Source organism: Rattus rattus, chromosome 5 (genome assembly GCF_011064425.1).
Source record: "Rattus rattus isolate New Zealand chromosome 5, Rrattus_CSIRO_v1, whole genome shotgun sequence".
NCBI classification, from domain to species: domain Eukaryota; kingdom Metazoa; phylum Chordata; class Mammalia; order Rodentia; family Muridae; genus Rattus; species Rattus rattus.
This window is the reverse complement of record NC_046158.1, coordinates 13,885,565-13,912,635: the sequence shown is the minus strand read 5'-3', so window position 1 is coordinate 13,912,635 and position 27,071 is coordinate 13,885,565. Positions and strand designations below refer to the sequence as shown.

General features: G+C 53.1%; 1 protein-coding gene across 1 annotated transcript in view; it reads left to right on the top strand.

The window, feature by feature from the left end:
* The first annotated feature begins 1,722 nt into the window (after nucleotides 1–1,722).
* Dab2ip (DAB2 interacting protein) overlaps nucleotides 1,723–27,071 on the top strand; it is a 170,744-nt gene continuing 145,395 nt past the window's right edge. Inside the window, exon 1 of the mRNA XM_032903189.1 lies at nucleotides 1,723–2,007. Within this exon, the coding sequence (XP_032759080.1) occupies nucleotides 1,968–2,007 (40 nt within the window). The 5' untranslated portion in view covers nucleotides 1,723–1,967. The remainder of the gene's footprint in view (nucleotides 2,008–27,071) is intronic.

The following is a 27,071-nucleotide window of genomic DNA, read 5'->3' as shown; positions in this document are numbered from 1 at the left end:
GAGCCTCCTTGTGGCCAGGCTGACCACGTCAGCAGCCACTGGCTCTCTGGGAACAGCTGGGATGGACTCAGTATAGGTGCCGTCACCCTGGTCCAAGCCAGTGCAGACCCATACAATGGACGAATGGCAGAAAAACTTAGTCTGAGTCCCGTTGATGCAGGTCCCTCATCTCTCCTCTTGATCTCTCTGCCCACCTCCACAGCCATTCCTCCAAAAAGGTGGGCCAATGACGGCTCAGATCCTAGCATTCAGCTAGGCAGAGGGCCAATGGTATCTCTTCCTCAGCAGGAAGTGCTGCGTGTCGGGGAGGTTGGGAAAGGGCTGATCAAAGAAACACCCAGGCATCCCTCAGAAAGGAGGTCAGCCTCTAAACAGAGGCTTCCTGTGGCCCCTGGAGCAAGCCTGCACACCAGTGGTCCCTCCGGTCCTCTGAGCTCTCTGTCTCTGTGCTCTTCTCACCGTAACCTTTTCCGGTCACGTGATGATCTGTCTGCTCCCCACCAGATAGCCCCCTGTCAGCACAGGTCTCTGCCCCTGCTTCTGCATCAGCTTGGACACGGTTCACTCTGCTTTCCTCCCCAGTTCAACCCATCCAAACCCTGTTTGCATTTCTCCTCCTGTACTCAGATGAAGTTTTCCCTGCTAGGAGTCCGTGGTATTGGCCTGCACTGGTTTGGACCGGGGTAATGCCAAGCTAGTGAAAGCCTCTTTGTCTTTCCGCTCCCTGGCACCAAGGCTGTGACTTCTCTGGAACCCAGACCTGCCCAGGTGGTCACTCACCAGCTGTGGCTAGGACACACCTCTAAGCTGCGTTGTACTTGTCTATGAAATGGGTTTCCGGCAGAAGTCACCCTTGGGAGACTCTCATGAGAGACTGGTGGGTAAGCACTCCAAAAAGTACCACAGGGGGGTGGGGCTTAACAGCTTGTCCCCATGTGACCACAGCTGCTCTTGTTGAAGCCATAGGCAAACTCAGCCATCCCTGCCCCACAATGGCCAGAGAGGCCTTTCTAAGACAACTGGGATCATGGCACGGACCAGATGTCCAACTCGACCCTCTCTGGACTCCCTCTCAGCTCTGTCTATTCGTTGTAACTACTAGAACAAGTTTGACAAATACCCAATGTCTCATATATATGCCTTTCATTCTTCTCTACCCAGCTAATTATGTGCCTTTTGCTCCAGGGAGCCCCCACGACCACCTCTCTCATTCCCCATTCTCTGTGCTCCTGGGCTGCTATCCTGCACCTCTCCATTGCAGTAACCAGCACACCCGGGTGCCGCCGGCCCTGCAGTGGGCCAGACACTTCACCTTGTTCTCTACTGCAGACCCAGCACAGCACGGTGTCTGGCAAGGACTGGATTCTCAAAAAAAAAAAAAATTTAGTGACTGAATGGATGGATGAGTCAATTTTCTGCATCCCACACTGCAGGAAATGTCTGAGAACAGATTTGAGTGGGAGGTTCCTGCAAGGCCTGGGAGAAGCCCCTGGGCTTTGGGGCGCTAGGTGGTGAACAGCAGACGCCCTTATTCCCTCCCACGAGGAGGTCAGCCTCCTCATCCATTCCCACAGGCCCCTGAGGTCCCAGAACCGGCTTCCAGATGTTAAGCTCCGTGTCAGCCTTACCTTTTAGCTTTTCCATCTGCACAGCCGGACCAGATCCCTGCAGCCAGCATCGCGGACAGCCAGGCCAGCCGTCCCTAGCGTCTTCCTATTTTAGACATCTCGCCGCCTCGGTCCCTTCTAATGTTTCCAGGCAGGCTGCGGGGGGAGGAAAAAAAGGTTACTGCTACTTTAAATGTACTGTATGAAGGCGAGGGCTGGAAAGGGGCCTGCTTGCAGGAATACCCAGTCATCTAGTTGGAGAAGCCGCCAGATGGAATACAAAAGGAGAAGCGCAGGCGCTCATGGAGACGGCCTCGGTTCATAAATCAGGTGGGGCCGCGGCCCAGGGGCCCACACGCCATGGAGCCCGACTCCCTCCTGGACCCAGGCGACTCCTACGGTAGGTGAGCTGAGCCAGCCAAGTGGCTAAGTGGCAGAGTTTGGGATTTTAGCCTACTGCTCCAGCAGACTTTGCTCAGCTTTGGGAATCAGAGTTGAAATGGGTCAGGGGAGGCAGGCGTCTGGGTGCCACCTGGCCTCTGGGGTTAGGGCAGGCATGGGTGCCCTGGGCCATGGGTCATGGGGCTGAAGGGTCCCCCTTAGACGTGGCACTGGTATGGTCCGGTAACCGGATAGAGTTTCTTGGCTTCTTGCACTTTGCTCTTGGCCAAGCAGGAAAAGAAGTAAGTTTATAGGGCCCCCCTGCTCCTTGGTCTCTCGGTCCCCTAGGTCTGTCTGCTGCTGTGGCAAATTCAATTAGTGAGGTCTGCAGAGCAGCAAAAAAACGAGCAGGCAACTGAATGTACCTTGTAATTAAAGGCCAGGGCTGAACTGAAAGCTCCCAGCTTTCCTCTCTGGTACACAAGGGCCCCCAGGCTGCTGCAGTTGGGGGAGCTACCTTTCTCAGCTCCCCGGGGACCCTGGAAGCCCTGAGCAAAATGCTGAGAAAAGTTGCTGTGGTCAGAGCCCAGGCAGAGTGGGGCTGCAGCCTGGAAACCACGGAGTAGTTCTTGGGGGGGGGCAGGGAGGGGTCCGGGAGGCTTGGGACCCCAGGGACGCAGGTATCCAAGCTTACTGGCTACTTGCTGGCCAGGCTCCTGCTCATTTGGCTAGGATGCTGGCATATGGTGGCTGTCTCCCAGCAACAGAGAGGAGCAGGAGGGCAGGAGTAGAGATGAGAGAAGGAGGTTGAGGGGGGCAGGATGAGGGGTTTACTGGGGAGACAGGGCCGTTCGGTAAGGTAAGGAGGTTTTCGATGGCTAATGACTTATGCAAGTCTTCTCAGGGTTGTGGCCCTTTGGAGACCACACACTCTAAAAAAAGATAGCTCCCTCCAGACTCCCTTGTTCCAGCCAGGCTTGGCTGCCTGGCCCAGAGTCAAGGCCAAATTCCCTTCCTCCTACAGCAGCCCAGTTCTGTCCAGAGGGAGAAGGATTTTGACATGCTTCAAGCTGCAGCCCCCAGGAGAGCTGGGCCAGGCCCTACTATGGACCTGGTATCTTCAGACAGTAAGGCGACAGGCCAGTGAACCCTGGGTGATCTGCGGGACACTTCATCCATGTAACAACCAGTCCTTGGAGAGGAGGGGAGGGGGGAGGAATACAGCTTCTGTTCTGGAAGAGGTTTTGGTCTGGAATGGGAGGCCACCCATGAATACCAAGACCTGCTTTAGAAGCTCCTGGTGGGGAGCTCTGGGACACACAGTCTGGGCTGTAAGATAGGCTTGACGTTTCTGGAATTATCCACCTCAAGAGCAGCATAGCCTAGGAATGACCCATAAAGGCTCCTCCATGTTGCTCCAGGAAGGCACAGATCAGGTTTAACCTGGAGAATCGTGGGGAAGCGGAAGGGTTGCAGGGATCAACATGGCTAGGCAGAGCTCTGGAGGTCCCTGGAGCCCCTTCCCATCCAGAGATATCTCAGGAGCCTACAGCCCCTCTCTCAGTCTCCTGTGTTTGCCCACAGCAGCCTCTGGGCAGGATGAGGCTGGAAACCGAGACAGCTTTTATCTCAGTGGTGTGCAAACTGACCCCTGTCTTAGCCTGTTGATCTTGGGGATTCTGCTATTCTGGTGTGTGTGTGTGTGTGTGTGTGTGTGTGTGTGTGTGTGTGTGTGTGTGTGTGTGTGTGTATGTCTTGGATCAAGGGAAGAGGCATCGAGACAGAGGAGACTCCAGGCAAGGCTGGAAGGGCAGAGGAGGAGCCCTTGCATTCCTAGTCTCTATGGGCTTGTTCCCAGTACAGCCGAGCAGGGACTGGCCTTCCACTGAGCCAGCCTCAGAGCTCTACAGCTGAAACCCATTCTGGGCCAGGACAAGAAAGGAAGCCTCTCTCCAGTGCTTTTTCCTCATCTGTTTGTTCATTTGTTTGCACTACTCTCGGGTCTTGAACTGGGGTTCTGGGGGCGCAGAAGCCCAACGTTGCCGCTGCCTTTACAAAGTTCCCAGGTTAGTCCAAAGCCCAGTTAGGCCTCCAAGGACGAAGCCCAGACAGCGTGGATCCCCTTATCCCACGTCAAGGAGGGCTTTCTGAAAGAGGTGACTCCATGCCATTGGTAGCCCCTGGGAGTGTGGATGGCCATGACACTATGCTGTAGGCTAGCGAGAAATGACAGTGGCAGTCACGTCCTCGCCGACCCAGAAGCTGGAAGACCATTTCCAGGTGACCTGGTTTCTCTGAGAGCCCTGCTCCTAGCCTGTGGATAGCTCCCTACCGTTGAGTCCACGTGGTCTTGTTTCAGTCTGTGCATACGGAGGGAAAAGGCGCGTGCTCTGTTTTCCTTCCTGTAGTGATACTGATGCCACTGAACCAGGGGTCTCCTCATTTATCTCTGGTTTCTTCCTGGGAGGCTCCATCACCGTGCATAGCCATGGGAGTGTGAGCAGGTCATTCAGATTCTCCATGACTCTCTCTTTGAAACATTCCTCCCCCACCCCCCGGCTTCTGAGACCGCCATAACCAGGCCTCCCTCCCATTCTTGACCCTTTTCCCCCTAGTACCCGTATGACTTACCTTTCAGGTCTGAGCCACAGAACTATACTTCTGTCCCTTCCCCCTGCACCAGCCATGCTGGCCTGACCCACCTCAGGGCCTTTGCACAGGCAGTTCCTTCTGTCTAGGGCATTCCCCCGCCCCCACCCCATCTCTTCAGCCATTTGAATCTTATTTCTTGTCCTGGTTCCTAGAAAGTTGTCTTTTCTGAGAAGCCTTCATTCTCTGGACCGTGTTTCCCAAGTCCATTGAATCAGATCTCACTGTCTTGCAGTCTCTGGTCCAGTCTGTTGTGTTTTGTGGATTTCATTGGTATGGGATTAACTGTACAGCACCCCTCTAATCTCCAAGCTCTCCGGATCCCCAGAGCACATCTCTCGGCTTGGCATTAGTGGGTGTCCAGATACGCTACCGCGTGAGCACGGAGCTGAGCGGATGCAGTTCACCTGGGGAAAGAGGCAAAGAAACGCATCGCAGGCAGACAGAAGGGCGGCGCAAAGGCCTGAGGTGGAGGCACTCTGGAAGGTTCTCTACCTGCAGCAGTGCTCTCGGCAAGCTCCGTGAAGGGTCCTGGGAACCCGATGGGGACAAAGCTGGTATAGCCAAGCTGGGCGGAACTCTAGGATCTTCTCCTCTCTTGAAGTTTCGTGAGACTTCCTCCCATCTGGCGGAGACATGCTGAATGTGGCTTCCATTCATGTTCAGGGTCTTGGTCGCTGGGCAGAGGAATCATAGCCATCAACACTGATGGGCAAAGAGGAAGCAGCCGAACTTGAACTTGAGAAGCGAATCTAAGCCCGGTGTGGTGGCACACACTTTACAACCCAGCACTCAGGAGGCAGAGGCAGGCAGATCTCCATGAATTTGAGGCTAGCTTGGTCTACATACTGAGTTTCAGGACAACTAGTCTCGAATAAGTACATAGATAGAAAGACCGATTGATTAATAAAAACAAAAATGTGAGAGTCTCCTAGGTCAAGGCCAAGGAGGGCTGGGGATAAGGGCCAGCCGAAGAGCTAATAAGAAGCAGGAAGACCCGTGGGAGAAGAGAGCTTAGAAGCTGTGCATGACCTGCCAACAGAGCTCTGTTTTCATGGGCCTCAGTTTTTCCATCTGTAAATGGGGACAAGTATCAGCCAAGGTTTGTCCTTCAAAAAAAGCAAGTCTTTCTGGTAGTCCTTGTAAGTGGCAAAGACAGGGACGAAAGAGGGGTTGTGGGCAGCAGAGAAGGAAGCCCCTCCCCCCCCACCTCTTTCTCCAGGACTCTCATGGTTCTGTCGTCTTTCCCACCACACCCTGCTCTGGGCTCTCGGTGTGTACCCGTAAGACACTGGTCACTACCTTGACCCCTATCTGAAATCATAGGATGTTGAGGGCAGAGCCTGTCTTGCTAGCATTGTTTGCTTGTAATTTCGTGTTAGCAGTACCTCCTGAGGACATGTATTTATGTCATTGGATAAATGAATGAATGAATGAATGAATGGCAGTAGCTGGACCTCTTGTTGGCCCATTGGACCCAGCCCTCCTTCCCTTCTCTGGGCTTCTGTGTGGGTAACTGTCACTTAGGGATGTTGGTCTCCATGGTAGAATGTTCCAGATCTAACCATCTAGATTCAAATCAGCATTCTGGGTTTCTGGGGAGCCCAGAGCCAGTCCCTGCTATTGGTTCAGCCTCAGTTTCTTGAGCAGACAAATTGGCAGGCCCAGCCCTGCTCTGGGTGTTGCTGCCCAGTTGTCTGTGTGTACTCCCAACACAAAATGAAAGCGAGTGTGGCTGGACCCCTGTGGGGGCTCTATTGCTCACACAGGTGAGTAGGACATCTGAATGTGCTGGGAGGCGTCGGTTGCTTTGTGACTCCTGGGGGTGGGACACTGGCTTACACCCTAGTTCCTCTGGTCACTAGCAATTGCTTTTACCCAGGGCATTTGGAGCCCTGTGGCAAGGAGGCAGTTGTACCTTTGCTGTGTCCTGAGGATTACAGATGAAGTAGTCACAACATATTCCCCCAGGCCTGGAGATCAAGCCCAGGATCTCAAACATGCCAGACAAGAGCTCTTCTATTGGCCTATACCCTTACCCACCACACTCTTCTTTTCTTTTGAGAAAAGGGTCTTGGAACTAACTCGCAATGTAGACCAGGCTCTTGAATTCATGGAGATGCACTTGCATCTGCCCCCGCCCCAGCGCTGGGATTCTAGGCATGCCCAACCACCCTGCAACTTCTTTTTGTTTTTTTATCTTGAAGCAAGGTCTCCATAACTCATTTGTCCGGGTTTGCACTGAACTCATTCAGCAGCTCAGGCATGACTTAAACTTAACAATCCTCCTGCCTCAGCTTCCTGGGCAACTGGAACTGCAGGCTCAGCTAACAGCACTATTTTTGGAGTACTTGTGCCGAGTCGAGTGTCAGGAACAGTCTCTGCTGTACACGGTGGGCTTGAATTCTCATAACCAACCTGCAGGCTGCCGTTAGCCTATTTTCCAGAAGCGGAAACTGAGGCTCAAGGGAGTTGAGAGCACACGCAAAGAGCAGTGACCAAACCCAGGGTGCTGGATGGGCAGTCTGGGACTTTTCTCTGGTTGCACTGTCTGAGAGCCGTCGCTGGGCTCAACCGTGGGCTCTTCCATTTGCTATGGAAAATCTCCCTTCTGAGGACTGTTTGCTGAGCCAGTTCAGGACCAGGCGTGACTATGTGACATGGCAAGAGCCTGTGTCAGCTCAACAGGGGACAGCAAAATGCAGGCACAGCTGTGACAGGATCGGGCTGGTTTAAAGACAGAGCTATTTTGGGCTCAAAGCTGTCAGAAGTCTGAGGTCATGATGCCCTGGTCTCTTCTTCTGAGCCAGAGAGACTAGATGCTGTCCAGGGCTAGCCAGGAGTGAGGCTAATGTTAAGATCACAGATGTGCCCAGCCGCCCCCTTCCGTTCATCACCTCGTTTTTCCTCTACCAACCCTCATGCTGGAGATGAGAGGGCTTCTCAGAGAGGCTGAGCGACTTGCCCAAAGACACAAAGCCGGTACAGTCAAACCGAGAGCCATGTATCTTTGTCTCTGAGACCGAGATTATGCGGCCCTTTTTTGAGGTTGAGTCTGATACTTCAGATTTAGGCTCTAATGAAGCCTGTTCTGCCTCTCAGGTCTCTTCTTGATTCTGATACTCAACAGGTCCTGGGCTAAGACCTGGGAAGCCTCAAGCCTCAGTTTCCTTATCTGTGGTGAAGCAACAATACTAGCCTGGTACACCTGAATCAGGAAAAGGAATGCAAAACCAGGTCTTCCCATTGTGTGTGTGCATGCGTGCGGGCATGTGTTTGTCTCTGTGTGTCTGTGTGTCCTGTGTGTCTCTCTGTGTGTCTGTGCATGTGTGTGTGTGTGTGTGTGTGTGTGTGTGTGTGTTGGTGTCACGCTGTACATGTAGAGGTCAAATGGTGACTTTTATGGAGTCAGTTTCCCCCTTCTGTCTTTACATGGGTTCCAGGAATCAAGTTCAGGTTGTCAGACTTGAACTGCAAGTGTCTTTATCCCCTGAGCCATCTCGATGACCCCTTCCATTTCTAGGCTCACCCTGTGAGCAGGCTGATAGAGGGGACATGTCTCTGGTGAGGCAGGGAGGCAGGGAGGCAGGGAGGCAGGGAGGCAGGGAGGCAGGGAGGCAGGGAGGCAGGGAGGCAGGGAGGCAGGGAGGCAGGGAGGCAGGGAGGCAGGGAGGCAGGGAGGCAGGGAGGCAGGGAGGCAGGGAGGCAGGGAGGCAGGGAGGCAGGGAGACAGAGCTGGTCCCTTTGACACCGCTACACACCAGATGGTGTGCTGGATACTCAAGGATGGAGCCCTTGACTTCCCGTTGAGCAATGGGGAGCCCTTGCCTGTGCCTAGAGAGCTCTTTAGGCTCCGAAGGGCCCCAGGATACATAGCTACAGGTAGAACTCAAACCTAGGACTCCTGGACACCGTGACAGTTTTATCAACTCCTAGAATTTCCAGGGAGGAGGGTCTCAGTGAGGGATTCTGTAGACTTAGTTGGTCTCTGGAGAGACTGCCTTCATTATGTAACCAACCGATGAGGGATAAGCCAGCCTCAAAGTGGGTGGCACCATTCCCTGGGTTCAGGTCCTGAACTGTATCAAAGAGGGAAAGCATGTGTTCTGCCCTTGACTGTGGATGGGGCTAACTGCATCAAGTTCCTGCTATGTGGCCTCCCATAATGGTAGACTCTAACCTGGAATTATGTTGTCAGACATTTTATCACAGCAACAGAAATGGAATGAATACAGGCGCCTGTTCTTCCCCTCAGCTGCCATTAAGGCCTGGGTCTCCTGGCCTCAGATCCACTTTGCCCTCTCCATTGCCCAGGCAACCTCAGGCCAGCCTTACTGTGGCCTCTGGTCTTCCTAGCAGGGCAGGCAGACAGCGATGCCACCTATTCTACCCACCTGTCCTGCCCACCTGTCCTGCCCACCTGTCCTGCCCACCTGTCCTGCCCACCTGCCCTACCCACCTGCCCTACCCACCTGTCCTACCCCTCATACCTGCTATCCTGTGGTGCCATCAAGAAGAAAGCTTAGTAAGGAAAAGAAGTGACAGAGGGCCTCACATTGCTGATACACCCAGGCCTATAGAGCCAGCTGGGCAGGAAGGCTGCGGATTCAGGGAAGGAATGGGCCGTACTGTGCTGAGCTGGCCAGGGCAGGGCCAGGATAAAGCCCTTGCAGAGGACAGTAGCTAGTGTCCCCTAGAGAAAGGCACTCTGAGTGGGAGACCGAAGGAGGGAGGGAGCGTTTACACTTATGTGTGCTTAGGGCAAAGACATGCCACATTCGTGGAGTGTGTAGTTTTGGAAGAGCCCCCCTTCCCTTGTCACCTCTTGCATCTGCTGTTATTGTCTGTGATCTCCTCCAGGGTGGGTAGGGTGAGAGAGGGTGGGTAGGTGGGGAGTGGGGGTGGGAGTGGCAGGACTCGCAGGGCCCCTCTTCTTGTGAATACTAACTTGTTTCTTAAGTTGTCCGTTCCCAGTGTCTGTCTCGATACGCAGCCTAGTACAGATGGCGTCCCGTTAACCAGTCTGGAGGCTGGCTCTGTTCTAAGCCCTCCTGCCCCTGATGCTCCTCCTGGCACATGTCCCATTCTTATTTTGTAGGGGACAAAATGCAGGTGTTTATCCACCTTTGGCACTGCCCCACAAGGGATGGGACCTGATTCCCACCCAGGCTCTCCCTGCCAGGCCTCCTTTCTGACTGGCCTCCCTAGGCAGTGAGTCTAGCCTTTCCCCACTGTCTAGCCAGCTAGCCTCATTGCTTCTGCTTTCCGGATAAAGCTGTGGGCCAGCCTACCCCAGGCCTTCTGAAGCCACAGTTGTGCCCTAAGCTTCCAGAAGTCACCTTGGGAAGCCCAGTGAGTCTGGAGTAGGTGGTAAACAGCCGTAGGAGTGTGGAAACCCAAAAAGACCTGCTAAGATCTTCCTGACAGACACACTGCATGATGGGAAGATGGAAGCAGGGGAAAGGTGAAACAGGTCCTCTGAAGCCTCTGCCTGCTTTATAAAAGTTCAGCGCTGCCCTGCCTCTCCCTCTTCAGCCCCGCCTCACCTTAGCCCTGGACACCTAGGCAGCTGTCTCACTCACTTCTTGGGCTCCTTCATGTCCTCCATGTACAGCTGGTCTGCCGTGGTGGTAATAAAAAAAATCTAAAGTCACTGACAGGGCTCAAAGTGGGCCACAGACTGACCCTTAGATGACACTTGGCTCTGGCCTCAGGGCCACACGCTCTCCCTTTCTGATGCCACCATAATTACTCCATGTGTCCTTCTCGCCTCTGCTCTGGTGGTCTCCATCTCAGTTCTCCCCACTCGCCCTGACTCTGGTCTGTCCCACCCGTGTGTGGACACCGCTGAAGTCACCTCCGAGAAGGCTTTCTGACGACGCAGGGGATACCGAGAAGTAGCAAAGCAGACACTGAGTAGAAGGGGGGGATGGTGTCTGTGTCTGCAGGGCCATGTGGTGACGTTTTATGGAGGAGTTTGTGATCACTCTTCCAGATGAGATCCCAACTTCCGGGGTGGAGGGATGAGGTTCTCACGTGTCATTCACAGTTCACACCCCTCCCTGGGAAGCCAGCCCAACCAGCTATGGTCATAGCCTTCCTCTCATTCTGGGATATCCCACGGGCTCTGTCTGAAAACGCTTTGAGGCTGATAAATTGCTTCATCTTTCGAAGAGGCCACCTTGTCCAGCAGAGGGACAATCTTACAGAGAAGAGGACAATGACTAAGAGGCGTCCCTTGCCCTCTCCTGGGCAGCAGGGTGGCTTGGGTCACACTGACCCAGGAGAGCACGACAGAGGGGGTGGAGGGACGCAAATGGCCATCCAATCCGATGGCTGTGCGGGGCAGCTGGATCACCACAAGTCAGACTTCCTGCCTGTGACCTACATTCCCCTAGCGCCTCCATGTACAGACAGATGGGAGTGTGTGAGGCGCAGGGCCTGTGGGAGAGGGGCAGTGTCCCGGCAAAAGAGGGCTCCATGGCTGCAGAAACCCTCACGTGAGCACATGAAGGAGTGATAGGGTCTTTCTGCCTTCCTCAGTCCCTGTAGGCTAATTCCGCGTCCAGATTGGCAAGACCAAGGCACCTTGGCTGCTGAAGAGGCCTAGGCACTTGTCTCCAGAGCACCCCAGCTCTGCCTGGGGCTCACCCCTTTGCTATGGCGGGATACCGGCCACGGAGCAGTAGGAGTAGCCATTACAGCCCGTATGGGAAATAGAGGGTGGGGGAGGGGCATCTTCAGAGAGAAAAGTCTTTGGGTCTGAAGTGCAGTTGGTTGAGCTCAGGGCCACACACATCTGCTCGGTGGGTGCCCTCACCCTGGGGATGAGGCAGAAGGGCTCCTGAGGCTCGTCCTCGAGGGAGGGGCTGTGTAAGCTTCACGAAGGGAGCTGCCACGTGACCTTCCCAGAGAGCCCTCCACTCCTAACGCTTCCTCCCTGGCCAGCTCTGTGGGGGGCAGGAGAGAGCTGTCTGGCCAGCTCTGTGGAGGGCCGTGGAGAGCTGTCCGCCTCTGTGGGCTCTTCTTTCACACTGCCCTCTGATGCACAGAAGGCACTGGTTCCTTCCCGAGACTGCTCCTGGTTGCTGCCTGGATGTCACCCTCTTGGTCTGTCTCTGTGTCTCTTGGGGTGTGCATCTCCCTCCTTCCTCTTTGCGTCTCTGTCTCTGCCCCCCTCCACACCACACAGGGAAGTTCCTTGTTGAAGGCCTACTATGTGAAGCAACAGTAGCACAGTGGGGCGTAAGTCCATTCTCACCACTGCTCCTGGTGGTGCCCAGTTCTGCTTTTGGGGTTCTGTTCCCTCTGCCAGGGAACTCATGTTGGGCTTCCCCCTCAAGTACCCCTATCCCATCCCTTCCTGCTGCATCCCCTGTATAGTCCAGGCCAGTCCTCCTGCTCTGTCTCTGCTTTCCCGCAGGGTCCTCAACAACACCTCTTCCCCTCAAGTGCTCTCTGACTAATGCCAATCCTGAGCCCAGACTGTAGATCCCAAGCCCCCTATCGTTTTCTGGGTCCATTGGGCTAAGAGTCCCTGTAGTCCCGAGGACCGTGCATCAGCGTCTCTGCCACTCTGCGGGCCTGGGGTCCTGGGAAAGGAAGGTGACTTTCCTGAGCCTGATTTTCCTACTTGTGAGATGGGATGACGGACGGCTCTCCAGTCAGACCTTGTGTGACAGCGGGTGACCAGAGAGGAAGTGTTGGTTCTGGTGAGAACCCCAGAGCTGTGCAGCATAGAGCAACCACAGCCGCCTGGGCTGTCCCTGTGGAGACAAATGGCTCTTGGTGCTGTGATAGCCTCTACCTCCCTTCTTCTCCTGTCGTTTCTCCAGATTCCTCCTCCCACAGCCAAGCCACCTGGAAATCCAACTACCCCACCTCGGAGGATGATTTCCGGGAGCCCTTCCTCACATCCATCCTCTTCAACCTCTACCCATCACCCCCGTGTCTCTGCCAGCCTCCATTGGGGTCCTTCCCCCTTAGGCCCTGCCCTAGACCAGAGGGTCTTTCTACCGTGTGATCTCACACTCTTCAGCCCCATCTTCCTCACGTGTTCTGTTCAGGGATCAAGGCAACCCTTGCCTGCTGCACACGCCATGGAGCGTCAACTCCATGGCGGAACACGCTCCCTTGAGTGTATGTTGAGTAAATAATGGGTGGCTGAAGGACTTAATGCAATGAAAGGGAGTTTGCGAGCTCTACAGGGCTGCGTGTGGGCCTCTTCGGATAAGCTAGTACACAGGGTGGTACGAAGCAGCCTTTGGAGCCCCCATAGATAGAATTTAGCTTCACAGAAGTGAGCCCCACAATGGTGGCTAGAAGAAGCCTGGGGCCAACGGCAGGAGAGGCTGGAGGGAGCCCTGGTGGGGAGGAGCTTCAGCCTGGGGTGACTGTTGGGGTAGGCTGGCGCTGAACCTGTGAATTATAGACTACTCTGTAGAGTCCAGCCGGACAAAGATGTCCCCCGTCATGGCCAAATTAAGTATCCCAAATTAAGTATCACTGGGTGGTGGGGTGCCTATCATACCCCAACACTCAGGAGGCAGCGGGGCAGGGAGAGGGGCTCATGAGTCACAGAATAGGTTTAGAGAGGGAAGGGAAAGGGAGATGAGGAGAGAGAGAGAGAGAGAGAGAGAGAGAGAGAGAGAGAGAACTCGCATGCTAGAGCACCACAGTCCTAGAGTAGAAAGGGCTGTGAAGAGAAGTTTGAGAGTTTGAGCAAGGAAGAAGCGAGTACCCAGCTGTAGGCAGCCACAGTCTAATGGAGCCGTCTCATCCTTCAGTTGACCCTGGGCTCGTTAAGATCAAGCTAGGGCTGAGGGCCAAGTAAGCTGCCTGGTGAACAAAAGAGCTTGTATTTGGAGGACCATTAGCCAGGACCAAGGGAGGGTTGCAGGGCTGAGGAATGGCCGTGAGGAGCAGAAGCCAGATAAGGAGCTGAGGAGTGGGGCAGTGTCTCAGACTCCAAACCACAGCTCCTCCCAGTGGAGACTGGGTGTTGATGTCCTGCCCCAAGGGGAGAGATGAGAAGTCACGGGCCACATTCCAGCCTGGGGACCAGTCAGCATGAGATGGACGACAGGCAGCCTGAAACCCCCTGACCCACGTCCATGTGCTGTGTCTCAGAGGGAACCAGGCTGTCTGGTCTGTGTGTGTGAGGGAGGCTGGGAGGGGAGATGGGGTCATGAAGCTCACAGGCCTTTAACCACAGCACTCAGGAGGCAGAGGCAGGCAGATTCCTGAGTTCGAGGTCAACCTGGTGTATAAAGTGAGTTCCAGGACAGCCAGGGCTATAAAGAGAAACCTTGTCTTGAAACACACACACACACACACACACACACACACACACACACACACACGGTGGGGGGAGGGAGGGAGGAAGAGAGGGAGGAAAGGAGACAGAGACAGACAGAGACAGAGAAGCAGAGGAAGGAAGAAAGAAAGCCTGCTTCCTCTTCACATACAGCTCCTACTCTGAGTTGGTGTCCCTTTGGTGCGCATACCCTCTGGGAAGCCTTCTCCGCTTAGTATCAATACCAAGGGTGTCAATGGTGCCTTCCCTGTCAGGAGGCAGCTGTCCAGGGGGAGGGGTGTCTATTATAAGGCAACAGAAAGTGGTAAGTGGGGTCATAGGTTAGAAGGTGGTGAGAGAGGACAGGGGGATTAAAATGACACAGAGAAATAGACAAGCAGAATCAGGGCACAGCCTGTCCTTCTGGCTACCCAGCATGTGCAGGGTCCGCTGAGCTTCTGCTTGGAGCTTGGGAACAGACATTGCCAGACAGTTCACGCAGCACACCGGTCCGCTGGCTTTGCTGAGGCTCCTCTTAGGCTGCCACAGGGATAGTCAGGTGTTCAGAGACGGGACCCGGGGAGGCACAGTTTAGTTCATACAGGACAGGTTTCATTGGCCTTCATTGTCTGAGGAGACACAAAGGGCTGTGAGTAGGAGAGACCTCTTTCACTTACTCAGCTCCCATTGGATCAGCTTCTTTCTGACGGATGGTTTTTGTATGACGTGGGAGTTCTAAGCTGGATATGGTGGTGATGATCCCAGCACTTGAGAGGCGAGGCTCGGGGAATCAAGAGCCCAAGGTTTTCTTTGTCTACCTAGTTTGATGCCAGCTTGGGCTGCATAAGACACTGTGGTGGGTTGAATAAGAATGGACCCCATAGGTCCAGACATTTGAGTGCTTAGTCACCAGGGAGTGGAACTGTTTGAAGGGATTAGAAGGATTAAAAGGTGCGGCCATGTTGGAGGTGTGGCATTGTTACAGGAAGTGTGTCACTGGGAGTAGGCAGGTTTCAAAAGCCCATGCCAGGCCCAGTCTCTCTGTCTCTGTCTCTGTCTCTGTCTCTTCCCTCTCTCTTTCTGCCTGCAGATCAGGATGTAGCCCTTAGCTACTGTTCCAGGGCCATGTTCCCCACCATGATGACAATCCTCTGAAACTGTAAGCCAGCCCCAAATTAAATGCTTCCTTTCATAAGAGTTGCCTTGATCATGGTGTCTCTCCACAGCAAGAGAACAGTGACTAAGGCAGAGTCAGTCTCAAAACAAACAGACAATTTCCCTCCTCCATCCTCCCCACAAAATGAGGCGAAATGAGGGTTCTGCAGCTTGTTGGTTTAGAGAGCTGGTTTTAAAACCCGGCAATGGGAATGGTCCCAGTGCTGTCAGGTCAACAGGACTGCTGAGCTCAAGGCCACACATTCAATAAAGGAGCCTTACCCCACCGTTCTTATAGAGATGGGGAAGCAAAGCCCAGAGAGGCCTGGGTGTGGCCTCAGTCCCCGGGGAGAATGGTGACAAGCCAGTCCACCTCCTGACCCTTCCTGTGGAACCAGGCCACCCTCTGCCGGAAGCAGACAAATAGGATCTCAAAGTGGGTTTTGTTAACACACAGGATGACAACAGGGGACATTGGCTTCTGAATGAGAAGCGGGTGCTGGCGAGGAGACTGGCGAGAAGCTGGAAGCAAAGACCAGAGCTGGGCGGCTGGTCACGCCTCATTGAGAGCCTGGTACCCAGCCCCTGCTGAACTGTCCATGCGCTTCACAAGTCTCTAGCTATGGCCAAGGCTCCACTGGGTTTAAAATTAGAATTTTGGTTCCACTCCTGACTCTTCTATCTCCTCGATACAGCTAAGATTCTTCCTCTTCCTCCTCCTCTTCTCTCCTCTTTCCTCCTCCTTCTTTTATAAGGAAACGAGACAGGCCCTCTCTGAAACACAGTGTAAGCCAGACTGGTCTTGAACTCACAAACATCTGTCTTTCTCTGCTTGTAGCACGCTGGGGATTACCCGCAGGTGCCACCATGCCTGGCTCAGGATTATTACTGAGTAAGAATTCGGGAAGGTTCAGATCCCAGCTCTTCCTCTTACAACCGGAAGTGAATGCCTCACCTTCTCAGCCTCAGTGTCCCCTCTGTGACACAGCAGCAGCCGCTCTCTCCACAGGATGTGATGTGTGGTTAAGTGTTAAAATGGCTCAAATCGGCTCCCGTCTATGACTCTCATTAGTTTTACCCAAATAATGGCAGAGTCTGCGCTGGCTGAAAAACGAGGTACTAAGTGCGAGGGAAATTAGGGCTCTCCCAGAAAATACCTGATGGATCAAATTCCATCTAGCTCTTCACTTAGTTGGGTGTCCACCCTGGCTTCCTGTGGCCCCCCTGCTCTTAGCGCTTTTTTTTTGACGCATGGAGGTAGGATCCATTTCGACCCTAGATGACTTGGGGCGATAAAGAAGGAACTTCAGGTGATTTGAATCAAATCCTCTCCAGAAAGTGAAACAAACCTAGAAGTTAGAATTGCTCTGAGGCTGATAATTCTGGGAGGGCGCCTCCAGGCATTAAAACTAATTAGATCACCGTACCTCTGCTATTACTAAATAATTCCCGGTGATTACACAAGGCAGCCACGAATCCTGATGGCGGCGAACTTCAGGTGACTTACTCCAAATAACGGCAAAACTCGCAGGCTCATCTGATCGCTGCTCTGTAGTGGTGCAGGCAGGTAATTATGCTAATGGGCCTTAAAAAAAAATCACCCTTCTAGTCTGGGATTGGGAGAGCTTGGAACAGAAATGTGAGCAATGCATACTTCCTGTCGCAGAGGCTGGGCGCCATGTCTGATTCCAAAAGGGCCCTTTGTCAAGAGGGAGAGAAACCCCATTATGCAGTTGGAATTAAAGTGGCTGCACTCTCTCCTAGGGCTCTTCCGATCTTTATTCATACTGTTGGGACTTTAAGAAGCAGGCACACACAGAGGCTCAATATCTTTTAGCTAATTCAAGCTCACAGGTGTAATATTCTAGTTTCCAGGCAGGGCTCTGGCCACAGACTGGGACACTATCATACTCAAGAATGGTTCTGATGCTTCTGGAAAACAGGAGAGGAGCGGTAAACAATATGACCAAAGCAACTTGGGAGGAAAGGATTTATTTGGCTTACACTTCCACATTACTGTTCATCGCTGAAGGAAGTCAGGACAGGAACTCCAACAGGTCAGGGCAGGAACTGGAGGCCAGAGTTGTTAGAACGGTTGTGTGTGTGTGTGTGTGTGTGTGTGTGTGTGTGTGTGTGTGCGCGTGTGCGCGCACTTGCTGTTTACTGGCTTGGTCCCCATGGCTTGCTTAGCCTGCTTTCTTATAGAACCCAGGACCACCAGCCCAGGGATGGCACCACCCACAATGGGCTGGGCCCTTGCATATCAATCACTAAATAAAAAAATGGCACACAAAATTGCCAACCTCCAATCTTAAGAAGGCATTTCCTTTTTCCTTTTTAATGAGTTGTTTTTATTTTATGTGCACTGGTGTTTTGCCTGCATATGTCTGTGTGAGGGTATCAGATCCTCTGTAACTGAAATTAAGACAGCTGTGAGCTGTCATGTGGGTGCTGGGAATCGAACCCAGGATGGCAGGTGCTAGCTGTACATGGCTTTTTCTTTTTTTTCTTCTTTTTTTTTTTCGGAGCTGGGGACCGAACCCAGGGCCTTACGCTTGCTAGGCAAGTGCTCTACCACTGAGCTAAATCCCCAACCCTGTACATGGCTTTTTATTGTGGGTGCTGGGGACTCAAATTCAGGTCTTCATGTTTGCGCAGAAAGTCCTTTACTACCTGATCATTTCCCCAGTCTCAGAAAGAGGTTCTTCATTCTAGAAGAGGGCTCGAAACAGACCCTCCCACAAAATTATCCCTTTAGTAGCCATCCACTCTGGATCTTTCCTTTCCGGCCGAACCCTCCTAGGCAATCTGCCTTTGCTTCCTGTTCCCTTCCTGGACTATCCCCACGATAGTCTCTTGTCTTTCCCTTTAAATCTACCTTCCCTCTCCAGATTTATAGATCTCCCCTGCCCAGGATCATCCCAGTCAATGCCTCTTCAAGAAACTTGAGCTTCTGGGCATGGCATTCAGGGCCCTAAGGTCCCAGCCTTCCTTTGTCTTCCTGCTTGTGGCTGACGCCTGCCCAGAGGTGCTTAACTGTGGGTCCTGAACATATCAGGCTGTAAGGTGTTTTAGCATGGGTCGTCCCCTCATTGCCTGGTTGTATCTTCTGCTTTGAGAGGTCACCTCCTTGGGAGGCACCCTCCTGCTCAGGTTAACACTAGGGGCCACAGCCCCCTCCTCTGTCTTAATAGTTAATAGTTTACAAGCATATGCTTGGTATTTAATAGGGGAGATTTGTGTGGGCCACAGGGAGGTTTCCTAGTGGCCCTGCTGACACCATAGCCTGCCTCTTTCCCTAAGACCTGGGAGCAGCTCACTGGTCTTTTCACCTTTGTCCCCAGCCCTCTGCTCAGAGCCTGCCCAGAGGGGCCCCATATCATTGACTCAGAGAATACATAAACAGCAGGGAGAACTGCACAGGCAGAATCAAAGCCCCAGAAGTCGACTTCACTCCCACAGGACTGCTCCTGTCCAAACCAGAACCAACGTCACTCAGTCCCTCCTCCATGCCCAGTGGTTCACGGCAGTGTTTGATTCCCAGACCCCACCAAGGCAGAAGTACAGTCTTACTTTAGTCTTTCTCCTCCCTGCTTCCCCGTCCCTCCCCACCATGCCTGTCATCCTTGCTGTAGGAGTCCGGTGGGCCTGAGCCTGGGTATCTGAGGATGTTTTGTACCCTGGGTTTTTGCTTGTTGGTCTATTTTTTGGAGCAAGGTCTTATGTATCCCCGGTTCTCCTGGAACTCCCTATGTAACTCAGGATGACCTTGATCTGACTTTCCTGCTTCCACCTCCTAAGTGCTGGGATCAGAAGCATGGGATCACTACATCCACGTTATATGACGTTGGATATGGAACAAGGTTTTGTGCGTGCTAAGCAAACACTCTCTATCAAGCTGTGTCTCCATCGTGCCCTCAATCCCACTTCCACAAGCAAGCATCTGACTCCCCCGGAAGAGCCTAAGTTATAAGCTGTTTTATTCAGCTATAGCACACAGTATGCAGAAAGGGCGATGTGGCAGCCGTTACGCAGACCGAAGTCTTTAGAACCAAACAGAGCTTAGAATACCGGCTCAGCCATTTTCATGCTGTGTGCTCCCGTACAACTCGCTCACACTGTCTTGAAGCTTTCATTTCCTTATGTGTCAAATAGAAATACATCGTGCAGGCTAAAGAGATGGCTCAGAGGTTAAGAGCACCGACTGCTCTTCCCGAGGTCCTCAGTTCAATTCCCCAGCAACCACATGGTGGCTCACAACCATCTGTAATGGGATCTGATGCCCTCTTCTGGTGTGTCTGAAGACAGCAACAGTGTACTCATATAAAAATAAATAAATAAATAAATAAATAAATAAATAAATAAATAATAAAGGAATAAAAAGTTAGCTGGCAGGCTGGAGAGATGGCTCAGTGGTCAGTTCAATATCTGTAATGGGATCTGATGCCCTCTTCTGGCATGTAGGCAGGACGCTGTATACATAATAAATAAATAAAAGAAATACATAGTCCAATATGGAACCTCTTTAGAGCAGGTTGTGAGAACTGAGTGAGGGAATACACAACCACCTGCCTAGGCATTCCGACTTGTCTGTCTCCAGTCACAGAGAGAAACAGGAAATTCTGGTAACCAACGGTGTCCTAGGATAAGAGTTGATCTGTGGAGGTGTGCAGGCAGACCTGGGTTCATCCCTTTGGCAAACGTTCACTGAGCACATGCTATGTGCTAGAGCCCTTGCTGAGGGTCAGCAGTGATGCAATGGTGAACTGAACCAGGGGGTGAGCCCTGTGTGCAGGGTCCCCCAACACCACCCGCAATCAGTACCATGAAGGATCAACACTAGACACAGGTGTCTAGTGAAAGCGAGGCAAGGCTGCTCTGAGGGGTAACATTAAATGGCCACTGGAAGAAGTTAACCAGGCCAGGAGAGGACAGAAGAAAGTGTTCTGAAAGCAAGCGGGAGGTTGGTGTGCAAAGGCCAGGTCTGAGGAAGGACTGTTGTTTATCTGAGAACTTAGAAATTAGCTGGGGAGGCTGACAGCAAAAGGGGAAGCAGAGCCAAGAGGCTTCTGATCTTCTTGCTCCCAGGCCAGCCTCTAGGTGCACGACCTTGCTCAGAATCGGTGAATTCTCTTGGGAGGTTTTGTTTGTTTGTTACCAGCCACACGAATACAACATGAAGCCCTCGGAAGCTTTTCAGCACGGTTAGGAGAGATCTGATTGGATATGTGTTCAGCCAATCCTTCAAGAGGCACCAATGGGAAGATCCGCAGGGAGAAGGGCAAAGAGGCATGGAAGTAGCTTGATGCTCACAGAAGCCTGGGCAAAAGACCTCAGGACCTGCTGTGTAAGGATAGCAGGTGAAGCCCTGGGTTCCTTCACTGGAACATTATGAGCGATCAGAATGTTATGTTCAGAGCACCATGGGCAATCAGATTCTGAGAGTTTTATCATCCAACCAGCCAAGGAGTAAGATGGAGTAGCCCAGAAAAATTAGGAGAAAAACTGGAAGAACGTGGTGAGACAGAAGAGATCAGGGCTGTCCACAGAGCCACTGATTGCTAGAGGTTAGGGGAGATGAAGGGACAAGAATGTCCTTTAATGTTGCCCATAGGGAGGTCATTTATGGTCTAGACAGTCATTAAGAAAGACAACAGGGGCTGGGGATGTGGGTGTTGGGGAGAATGCTGCCTTCACATACACAGTACCTTGGATTCGACTTGCAGCATATCGCACAAAGTCACACACACACGCCAAAACAGACAGGCAAACAATCAGGGTAGTGAACACGTGTGATCCTAGCTGTTAGCTGGGAAGGAGGCACAGTCAGGAGGATCAGAAACTCAAGGTTATCCTTAGTGACAGCAAATTTGAGGCCAGCCTGGGACACACAAGACCCTTCCTTTAAAAAGGAGGTGGCAGATTATAGCTCGTGTGGGATTCCTGCCTTACACAGCCATTTGCATGAGACAAAGGACCAACAGTGACTAATGTTTATGTCACCTTGGGGATATTACATTGTACGATGGGATTTAAATCAAAGGGACTGGTCTATTAGCCTAGGAAAATCTCTCACCAGAGTCCTTAAAGTGCACAGGGCTGCTCTTTTCCAGTGACCACCCAGCCCTGCCACCTTCATGCGCCTGTTTGCGTGGAGAACATGTAACCCTGGCAGATACATCTTCCAGAGGCTGGGCCATGAGCAATTCCCAATCCCGCACGTTGCCTTGATAGAAGCTCCCGGCAGGAGGACATATGTAGATTTTGCATATACAAGTACAGAAGTACAGATGATGTATTTGGTAAATCACTTCAGACGTGTCCTCGGGGAAGGAGCCGCAGGCTCTGTCGCCCCTACAGATGGGAGCTGGCAAGGAAAAGACAGGTCCAGATTGAGATCCCGGAGATACATGTGAGAACAGATTGGAGGGGAACAGAGCGGCTATGGGGAGACGAAGACGAGGGTCTGCAAGGCTGGCATGCTGTGTATCTCGGCACCTGGGGAGGAATGCTGGGTGGAGGAAGACAGCAAGGGTGCTACAGCAGACTCTTGCCACTTCCGGCTCCCAGGCCAGCCTCCAGATGCATGCTTCTGTCAGAGCCAGCTCACACCCTTGTTGTTGTTTATAAACCAGCTTCCTACTTGCATAGTGGCCCAACTGGGTTCCTTCCACCCTCCTCTTCAGACATCTTCCTCTTGGCCAACATTCACATAATTGCTGTCTGACCTAAGAAGGGGGCTGGGAATATGGCCTCTGTGGTCTCACAGATTACTTAATCTCTCCATGTGACAGATCTCATCATACCCTGGTCATGCAGACCTCAACAGTGAGGCTCGGATGAACAAAACGGCAGCTAGGAAATGGCTCATCCCCTATTGGATGCGGCTCTCTCTGACCTCAGAAGTCATGTTACTCCCCAAGAGCATTCACGAAGGCCAGGCAATCCACTGGGCAGCTGGCGGGGCTGTCTTCCTTTTGAGAGCTTGGCATGGTTTCTTTTGATCTCAGAGTATTTGGATCCACTCAACTCTTATGTAAACTGTCCTAGTTAAGTCCCTGTGTAGGGAGAGGGTAGGCCTGTCAGCAGTAACCCAGTAAAGCTGTGATATGAGAAGGTGTAGTAACACTCATCTACAATCTTTGTACTAAGGAGGCTGAGGCAGGAGGATTGCAAGCTTGAACTACTGTAGCATGACCTTGTCTTAACAAAGAGCTTCAGGAGACAAATCTGAAACTAGGTGCCACCGTCCATCTCGTGATGCTACAGTGGAGGACAGGCACTAGGGAGCTTCCTCAAGAACAGACCCCACCTCACCCAGGGTCTTCCATGACAGAACTGTATCATACAAACGCTGAAACAGAGACCGGGAGCAGCAGGCTAGGACCACACAACGCCTGTGCAAACCCCTTGAGAGCACAAGGGAGGTGAGGGCCTTGGAGACCTAGCCTGCACGGTGGGCTGGGAAGTCTATCAGGCTGCATCTGGGCTGAGCAGCGCTTCAGGGGAGATGGACTAGGAAGCTATTAGCATTCCTTGAGTTTTCTGAGTACTTCACCGCACGCCAGGCTATGTTCATGCGTCAGCACTTAGACACGATGACATCACAACGAGAAGGAAAAAGTAGGTCTGGAGAGATGGCTCAGTGGCCAAGAGCACTGGTTCCTCTTCCAGAGGTCCCGAGTTCAATTCCCAGCAACCACATGGTGGCTCACAACCATCTGTAATGGGATCCAATACCCTCTTCTGGTGTGTCTGAAGATAGCGATGGTGTACTCAAATACATAAAATAAATAAATAATTTTTTTTAAAAGGAGGAGGAGAAGGAGGAGGAAGAAGAGGAGGAGAAGGAGGAGGGAGGGGAGGAGGAAGAAGAGGAGGAGAAGGAGGAGGGAGGGGAGGAAGAAGAAGAGGAGGAGAGGAGGAAGAAAGTATTCCTTTGGATCAGGACTGGAAGTTTTTAGGGATCCCCATCAAGCTTCCTTTGTTTTGTTTTAAATCTGGGATCTTGAGATATACTTAGTGATTGCCCAGCATTCACTCACAAGGTCCTAGATTCAATCTCCCAAAACAACACACACACACACACACACACACACACACACACACACACCCCAGGCAGACATTTATGCACTTACCACTCCAGTCAAAAAAAAAAAAAAATAAAGCCTTACCTAAATGGGAAACCTCTTCCTCCTCCCACCCATCACATCACCCTCTGCCTCCCTGGGGTAAACGCTTTGCTGAAAGGTGCATTTATCATGTCTCTGCACGCTTTCTGCGTTTACATCTGTGCATACTCGTGTGATACATGGGTATTTGGGTTTTTGTGTTTAAAGGATCCAAATGAATGATATCATGCACTTCGTTCCCCTGAAACTTGCTCTGTCTTCTCCCTCCCTCTGAGACTCGCAGACTCTCTAGCTAGTCCCCCTCGCTGCGGCAAAGCCTTTCAGAGCACTCTGCAATGGGTCTGTGAGGTCTGCAGACGCTCACAGGCCGCCTTGCCTATTTGGGGGGACACACGGTCACTAGGTGCGTCCCTAAGGGATGGCTGGAGAACGGGGTGCTTTCTGGTGCTTCCAGGCTGTTTTCCAGAGTGGCTGTAACCACTTTCCCTCCTGGCATGGGCGTTCAACACACTCGGTATTCAACTGTGTCCCTTTTGTTTGGGTGCCAATCTGCCAGGAGTGATGTAACAGTTTCCTGACAGAGGCCTGATTTTCTGGGTCCTTGGTTCTAGTAAGGCTCTCTTTGCATCTGTTTAGTGGACATCCATGTTTCTTTTGCCAGGCGGCTGACCATACGTGCTTTGAAGTCTCTTTGTAGCTCAGGATGTCCCTGAACTTCTAATCCTCCTGCCTCCACCTCCCCTTTGGTTGGGATTACAGATTTTAGCCACCACACCTGGCTGATGTCCTACTGGGGATCAAACGCCACTTTAGCCTTCTCCCTACTTTTCCTTCTGAAAATGGACTTGTCGGAGGCCCCTGTAGATTTGGCATTGGACTTGTGGATATCTTCTTCTGATGAAGATGGTGTTCACATTTTAATTAAATGTATCCATCTTTCTCTTGATGTTCTGTGGGATTTCACGAAATCTTGCCCTCTGACAGGTCTGTCTGTTTGCTTGTTTAGAGTCAGAGGCTCGCTGTAGTTCAGGCTTATGGGCTGGAACTATGCAAACCAGGCTGACCTTAAATTCAAGACAGTCCCCTTGCCTCAGCCCTCTCGGTTGCTGGGCTTATTAATGTGAGGCACCATGCCCAATTTGTTTGTTTTCATATTTAATCTTTTGTATACCCGAAACTGACAGTGTAGAGTAGGGACTCCACTTTTCTTTTCTCATAGACATCCAATTGCTCCAGCATCATTTATAGAAGAGTCTACTCTTTCTCCACTGGCCTCAAGCACCACTTCTGCCAAATATTAAATTTCCATACATGTGTGAGTCTATTTTTGCAGCCTCTAGACTAATCCCCCAGTCTATTTATTTACCCTTACTCTAACACCACATGTATCACTTTAGGCTCCTCCCACAACTTCTGAGTGCAGCTCCTGTCTGAGTCTTCACGTGTTCATGGAAGAGACATGTAGTAATGGTTTTGTTCGCAAACGGTTTCTCTGATATTGTCTTGGAGCTCTAAAAACTAATTCCCCACCCCCCCCAAGAACAGGAGATAGATTCAGAATTGAGGTGGCTTGCCAAGGAAACATCATAGAAAAGTGCTGGGCTTTCAATGTGGCCTGGTCCATCCAGAGCACATCCCTGCCCTGAGTCTGACATTCACTACTTCCTTCAGTGAGAAACTTCAGAGTGATGACTTCGTGCTTTGTTGGGGCTCAGACTTCATTTAGTAGGGCCTCTTCCTAACAAGAAGCGGGGACTCTCGGTAAGGTAGACACACACGTTATGCGCCATCATCTGAGGATTGTGATGGTGAGGAAAGTCGGGCCATGTTCCAAGATCAGTTTCAAGAGCCCTCTTGGGGCGTGCACTTGGGCCCAAGGAGCAGCTTGAGAGGACGCAGCAGGCTTCCCCCTGGAATTACAGGCGTCCTCCCGCCCTCCCGCCTCGAGAGGCAGGAATGCGCAGGATCAGCTTTCAGCAGGGCCAAGGCCGCCTTTCCGGGGAGCTCCCCGGACAGGCCCTTCTTCAACGGCCGAATTAACTGGTTCTGTCTGTCCGACTGGGAGAGCAGCTCCCACTAAAAATAGCAGCCCCGCTCAGGGCGGCCTGCTCCCCGCCCCGTCCCGCACCACCGCCGTGGGAGTCCGAGCCGGGACAGCACGAGGAGCCCGGGGGAGAGCCCGCACGCCAGGGCCCGACCCCCGAAGGCCAGGCCGCGTGCGCAACGCTGGCGCCACAGGTGCCGCGGAGGGAGGCAGGTCCGACGCCGGCCGGGATGGGCGCTGGGCGCTCGGCCTCCCGAGCGCTCGCCTGGGCCTCCCTGCCGCTGCTGGGGCCTCCCGCGGGCGCGCTCTGCGGGGACACGCTCTGCAGCCGAGGTAAGGCCGGGCGCGCGCCATCGCGGGCCTCCGCCTCCTCCGCGATCCTCCCCCTCCAGACCACTCGCGATCCCTCGGGGCCAGGCGGGGCGGACCCAGGCATCCACTGGTTTCGGGGACAGGAGCCAAGCGAACTCCTGTCAACTCACCTGCCAAAAGATCGCAAAAGCCTTCGTCCCCCTTCTGGTCTCAATGTTTCCATTGCGGAAAATGGGGCGATGGATTCTGTGTGGGCCAAGGAAGTTGGGGGACACCGAGCAGAACGGATTGGGGTGTCTTGGAGTTCAAGTGGGTGGGGTGCTATGGTCCTTTTCTCGGAGTCTGGTACCTTGCCTCCAAGCCTGAAGTTGGAGATGCTGCTGGATGTATGGGAGGATTGAAGGGGTCAGCTCGCCGGGGAGGATGCTTGCAGGGCGGGGGTAGTTAGAGGGTGTCAGAGGAGTAAGGAAAGAGAAGCCTCTGTCATCTTTCTGTCCCTGGGCTACAGCAAGGAAGGCAGGGAAGGACCTAGGAGGAAGGGCTGAGGCCATGCGCGAGCTGGACCCGACTGAGCAGAGCCAGAGGAGAGGCGTGTGGCCCCGCCTGGACCCTGGCCAAGCCCGGGCGGGGGCGAGCGCTGGCAGCCGAGGGGTTCGCCCTGCCCAGTCCGGCCGGGCGGGTGGTGGAGATGTGGGGTCGATTGACCAAACAGGTGCGCCCCCGCCCCTCCCCATCCGCCCCCGCTGGGGCCCGTGGGCGGGCAGAGCTGCGGCAGCGGGCCCTGCGATTGGCAGGGAAGGGCAGGCCGGGTAGCCAGGGAGCAGAGAGCCGCGGCGCCGCGGGAGGCGGCGGAGCCGGCCGGAGCTCGCTCCTGCCCGGCCCGCTCCGCTCGGCCCAGCCGGCCCCACGGAAACTTTCCTACGGCCGAACTGGCAGCCCAGAGTCCTGCGACCCGGAGATTTGGTGACTACGGGACCCTGGCCCTGGGCTTCTCCGACTGCGCAGCGCCCAGCGGCCAGGCCAGCACGTAGAGGTAATGGCTAGGACCACTGGTCAAGTTGAGGGTACCCTAACACCTGCAGGGATCCGAGCAGGGTCTTCTTGAAGACTTTGGGAGCTCTGATGCGTCCGTAGAGCTACAGGGCTGAGGAGTGCGCCTCACTTCTCATTTCGGTTCTTCCGCAGAACCTCTGAGCCTTGTCAGACCCTTTAAACTTCGCTGTTTTCTGCCTCTATCCCTGATCGCAGCCGGGTGCAGGGCTGACGCTTTCCTCTGGAAAGGAGAGTACAGGTGTCACCAGGAAAGCACCTTGAGCTGGGGCCTGCCGTGCAAGGGAGTTGGGGTACAGGGTTCTCCAGTCTATACATCTCTGAGGCTTCCTGTGACTCTCAAATTTCAGACCCCCATCACACACACACACACACACACACACACACACACACACACACACACACACACACACACACACTGTCCCATCGTCCATTAACTTTGGAAT